This window comes from Mus caroli, chromosome 12 (assembly GCF_900094665.2).
Source record: "Mus caroli chromosome 12, CAROLI_EIJ_v1.1, whole genome shotgun sequence".
Taxonomy (NCBI): Eukaryota; Metazoa; Chordata; class Mammalia; order Rodentia; family Muridae; genus Mus; species Mus caroli.
The window spans coordinates 105,136,354-105,141,545 of record NC_034581.1 but is presented as its reverse complement, the minus strand read 5'-3'; the positions used below and the strand labels follow the sequence as shown (position 1 = coordinate 105,141,545).

General features: G+C 52.5%; 1 protein-coding gene across 1 annotated transcript in view; it reads left to right on the top strand.

Moving 5' to 3' along the window:
• The first annotated feature begins 4,292 nt into the window (after positions 1-4,292).
• The window catches only part of Hsp90aa1 (heat shock protein 90 alpha family class A member 1), a 5,065-nt gene continuing 4,165 nt past the window's right edge, over positions 4,293-5,192 (top strand). The window contains exons 1-2 of the mRNA XM_021179382.2: positions 4,293-4,434; positions 5,003-5,186. Coding sequence (XP_021035041.1) covers positions 5,003-5,186 — 184 coding nt within the window. The 5' untranslated portion in view covers positions 4,293-4,434. The remainder of the gene's footprint in view (positions 4,435-5,002; positions 5,187-5,192) is intronic.

Sequence of the window (5,192 nt, the reverse complement as noted above, 5' to 3'; positions counted from 1 at the left end):
CTGGCCTCGAACTCAGAGATCCACCTGCCTCTGCCTCCTGAGTGCTGAGAGTAAAGGTGTGCGCCACTACCACCTGACAAAAACAGGATTCTTAACTTTACTGATGGAAAGATGTTTGAGACAAGCTAGTGTCAAGTAGAGCTAGAGTTTAAGAGGAAATTTTAACATATATTTAAGCAGGAGGATCAATAGGCTGCTCAGGAAAAGCACACACGCACGCTCACACACACACACACACACACACACACACACACACACACACACACATGCACCAACTCAGGAGAGTTGTGCTCAAGTGTCAGCTCAGTAGCTATATATAGGACTTCAGTGGCTTCTAGAGTTATGTTTCAAAGGGGTGCTGAAGAACTTAGATGAGACCCTAGGGTGGGTCCTGGGGTGCACTGAATAAGATGACAACTTAGCTAAGGGCCATAGGCCAACCAAGGTGTCAAACAGAGTTAAGATGTTTCTATCACAAGCCAAAGTTTTAGGCTAGTCTATGAGATTCCCAGAACATTTTGAACTCACATCTAGAAAGGGTATGAGGGCAGAGATGCCTAGATATTTTAGGTTTCTGCCGTCATAACGTGCAATTAGTGTTTTGCCTGCATGTACGTCTGTGTGAGGGTGTGAATCCCCTAACACTGAAGTTACAGACAGCTGCGAGCTGCCACATGGGTGCTGAGAATGGAACTCTCCTGCATGATTTATTTTTTATATGTAAGTACACTGTAGCTGTCTTCAGACACACCAGAAGAGGACGTCAGATCTCATTATGGATGGCTGTGAGCCATCATGTGGTTGCTGGGAACTGAACTCTACCTTCAGAAGAGCAGTCAGTGCTCTTAACCACTGAGCCATCTCTCCAGCCCCGTTGCTTGGGTCTTAAGCATGGGTCATTTTAACTTTTTTTTTTTCAGTTTATTTTTTCTTTTATGTCTATGAAGAGTTGTTTGCCAGAATGAACGGCTGTGTACTGTGTGCATGCGGTGTGCTTGGAGGCAGACCCCTGGGACTTCCAGCTGTCACCTGGGGTGCTGGACTTGAACCCGGGTCCTCTGGAGGAGCAGCCAGGGTTCTTGACTGCTGAGTCATCTCTTCAGCCTTTCATTTTTAGCATTCTTATTTTAAATCTCTATTTACAAGGTGTTGTGTTTTATAAAAAGATAAGGAGAGGGGGGATATGTTTGGTGAAGGTGGAGTCAGATGTCAGGGTGTCAGGTATGGGGGAAGTGGTGCCTCCGCGGGCCCATGCTGAGGCGTCCTTTCCCCCTGAGGGACCAGGGTAGTTGAGAGGGTAGTAAAGACAGAGAAAGGCAGAGAGAGAGAGAGCGCGCGCAGAGAAGTAGAGGCCGGCCATGAGCACATGGCGAGAGAGGGGGGGAGGAGAATGGGGAGAAGGGGGGAGGGGCAAGAGGACAGAGCAGGAGCAAGAAGCCAAGAGCGAGCGAGGGAGCGAGCCGCGGAGGGGTCGAACAGCCCCTTTTACAGTGAGTCAGGTACCTGGCTGAGGTACCTGGCTGGCCGTTGCTAGGTAACTGTGAGTCGGACCTTAGACAAAATGCTACACAAGGAATATAGTCTTTGCAGACAACCTTCACAAGCAAACGTTGTTAATTGTTCTGAAGTTTGTGACTCTCAGTTGGTGAGGAACTTGGGTTAGACTCCGGAGTGAAGGCTCTCTCTACTGTGCCCCTTTACGTTTCTAAGTTTCTATGCTACCTCATGTTGGTCACCCTGCCTTCCAGAAACCCTTTAAACTTGCTTCCTCTACTGGTTTCCTTTTTAGATTTTAGTTGATTGGTTGGTTGCTCGCCTGATTGATAACAGGAGACCTTAAGCCAGATCTTGGCCTTCAGTCCCAGCTACTTGGAATGCTGAGATAGGAAGATGGAAATTCAGTCTGCCTGAGCTAAAGTTCCCTTAAAGCAAGTATTGGCAACTGAGAGCCTGTTCTAGCCCAGTGGTAGGGCCTAGCTTGCCTAGTGTATCACATAGGTAGCCTTGGGTTCATTCCCGGTGTGGAGACCACAAAACCAAAACTAAAAAGCAAAATTCCCTTCTAGGGTAGAGATCCTAACAGCTTGGAACTTGACTTGTGTTTTTTTATGCAAACAATTAAAAATCAACACCTAATAGTCCTGGCACCCAACACAAACGGCCAGTCTTAGGGAAAACAAGTGGCCCTGGAGAGTACAGCTGGGGACAATGATACACACCTCAGCAGAAGCAGGCAGATCTCTGTGAATTCAGGGCCAGCCTGCTCTGCATAGCAAGGGGCTGCAAAGTGTGATCCTGTATAAAAAAAGTTAATACCTCAAAAAAGAAAACTGTTTCTACTTAATGCCCCCACTCAGTCCAGAGAGGGAGGCCAGAGGTCTTTCCTGCTGCTGGGAAAGGGCCTCGTTCCCTAGAGGGAGGGCGAGGTGGAGATGGGTGACTTTCTTCCTCTCCCAGAGGAAATTGCCTGCTGTGTTTTTGTCCACAGAGCACATTCTTTCTTCCTTCTTCCCCCCCAACCCCCCAGACAGGGTTTCCCTGGTTGTCCTGGAACTCACCCTGTAGACCAGGCTGTAGTCAAACTCAGAAATCCACCTGCCTCTGCCTCCGGAGTGCTGGGATTAAAAAGGCTTATGCCACCACTGCCTGACTTCTTCTTTCCCTTCCCGGCTTCTTTTCTTTCTAAGCTTTTATTTATTACTTTATGTGTATTGGTGTTTTGCCTACATGTATGTTTGTGTGAAGGTGTCAGATACTGGAGTTATGGACAGTTGTGAGCTACCTTGTGGGTGTTGGGAATTGAACCTGGGTCCTCTGGAAGAACGGTCAATGCTTTTTTTTTTTAAGATTAAAGATTTATTTATTATATATAAGTACACTGTAGCTGTCTTCAGACACTCCAGAAGAGGGCGCCAGATCTCGTTGTGGATGGTTGTGAGCCACCACGTGGTTGCTGGGATTTGAACTCTGGACCTTCGGAAGAGCAGTCGGGTGCCCTTACCCACTGAGCCATCTCACCAGCCCCCGGTCAATGCTTTTAAACCACTGAGCTCTCTCTCCAGCCCTTTTCTTTCTAATCTTAGTAATCATTTTGTCAGCAGGAAAAGATGCAGAAATAGGAAATACAGGGTGGGAGTAACCCAAAGGAAAGGTATGGGAAAGTGAAACCGAAGCCTCTATTAAAGATAAGCAAACAAGGAAACTATCTTTTGGGTCACGTTAATTGCCCAAAGTAACTTCATATGTACACCATATGAAGGTGCTTCAAAAATCAGGATAGAGTGTTTTATATGACCGTTTTTTGACTGCGTGTGCCTGTGTACCATGTGTGTTCCTGGTGCCCGTGGAGGCCAGAGAGGATAGTGTATTTCCAAGAACTGTAGTAACTGGTGGTTGTGAGCTGCCTTAACGTGTGTGTTTGGTACCACTAACTGCTCCCAGCCGTCTCTCTAGTCCTTTACACTTATTTTCACACTGTGTGCGAGTTTGTGTGTGTGTGTGTATGGGCTCGTGGGAGTCACAACGCTGAGGGCTAGCTCTTTTTCCCGCTCTCTGGGTGGCAGATATCAAACCCAAGCAGCTTTACTGGAAGAGCCATCTTTCCGGCCCCAAAATTACAATAAATTAAGGTTGCACAAATTTGACACAAAATCCCTGACAACGCCCAAGTTTGAGGGTCATAGCTTTTAGTCAAAGAGAAACCCGCAAGCACTCTGGACGGATTTGTAAAATCCACCGCGTAAGGCCTCTCAGTAAGACCACTGCAAGGCTTCAGAACAGACTCGAGCGGGGTCAGCCCTGAAATTCAGACCACGCAACCAGAACCCCAGTCCGGGAGGCGCCCCACCCATCAAGGTGGAAGCGGGGGTGGGGTGGGGGAGTCGCCTCCTGCGGGGTCGGCGTTCCCAAAGGGAGCCCGAAGAAATGGGGACCTTTTGCCTTCAAGGACCTAACGCGCCGCAGAGGACCGCGAGGTTCACACAGCACGCGCGCGTTCCCATGGGGACGTCCCTTTTGCAGAGCGCCGGGGAAAAGAAGCCTTAGACCAGAGGGCTCACATGGAGGCCTCAGGCGCATGCGCTGGCCGGCCCGTACACGCGCGCGCGGCCCGGGGAGGCGCCCGGCACGCGGAGCGTTCCGGACTGCGCATGTGCGGCGCACCTGGCTGTGGAGGAGGGGCTTGAGTTCGTTCTCCGCGCGGGTTCCGCGCGCTCCAGGTGGAGGGGCGGGGCCGGCCCACTGCGCAGGCGCGGGCGCGCGGCCGAGGCGACGGTTGGGGAGGGTTCTTCCGGAAGGTTCGGGAGGCTTCTGGAAAGAAGCGCCGCGCGCTGGGCGGGCCCGCCTCTATATAAGGCCGGCGCAGGGGGCGGCGCGCCAGTTGCTTCAGTGTCCTGGTGCGGAGCGTCACGTCTCGTGCGTGTTCATTCAGCCACGGTGAGTAGTGGCGCAGGCGGACTTAGCGGGGCTTGGGCAGCAGGGCCCTAGGATGCTGGCGCCGCGGCGGCAGCGGGGCGGCCATCCGAGTTCCCTCAGCCCGCGGAGGTGGGCGGCCATGGCTTCCGACCCTAGGCCCCATCTATCTACGCCTCAGGCCGGGGATGCGGCGATGGCCGCCGAGGAGGAGCGGTGGCGGCGGCGAGGCGGGCGCGGGGCGAGCGAGCGTTGGGCTCTCGCCGGTGCCGCCGAGGCGCGGGCGGGCGGGCGGGCGGGCGAGGGAGGCGCCATAGCGGCGGGTTGGGGGAGGGTGGCCGTTAGGAACGGCGTGCGTGGAGCCGCCCGGGTCCGAACGTCCTCCCGGAGGCGCGCACATGCGCCTCGTAATTACCGCATTCTGAAATGAGGTCATCCCTTTGTCATCCACCCCCCGCCCCGTCGCCCTTTTCTATTTCGTCCCTTTCTTAGCCCAAAATAGAGGCGGTAAGAGACCTCTATAGAGGAGGGGCGGTCGTTAGCACGCCTGCAGCCATTCTGTGAGGCTTTAAAGTCGTCCTCTGTGTTCCAGATGCCTGAGGAAACCCAGACCCAAGACCAACCAATGGAGGAGGAGGAGGTCGAGACCTTTGCCTTTCAGGCAGAAATTGCCCAGTTAATGTCCTTGATCATCAATACCTTCTACTCGAACAAAGAGATCTTTCTGAGGGAGCTCATCTCCAATTCATCGGACGTGAGTAGACCACTTGGACGTTGCTTCC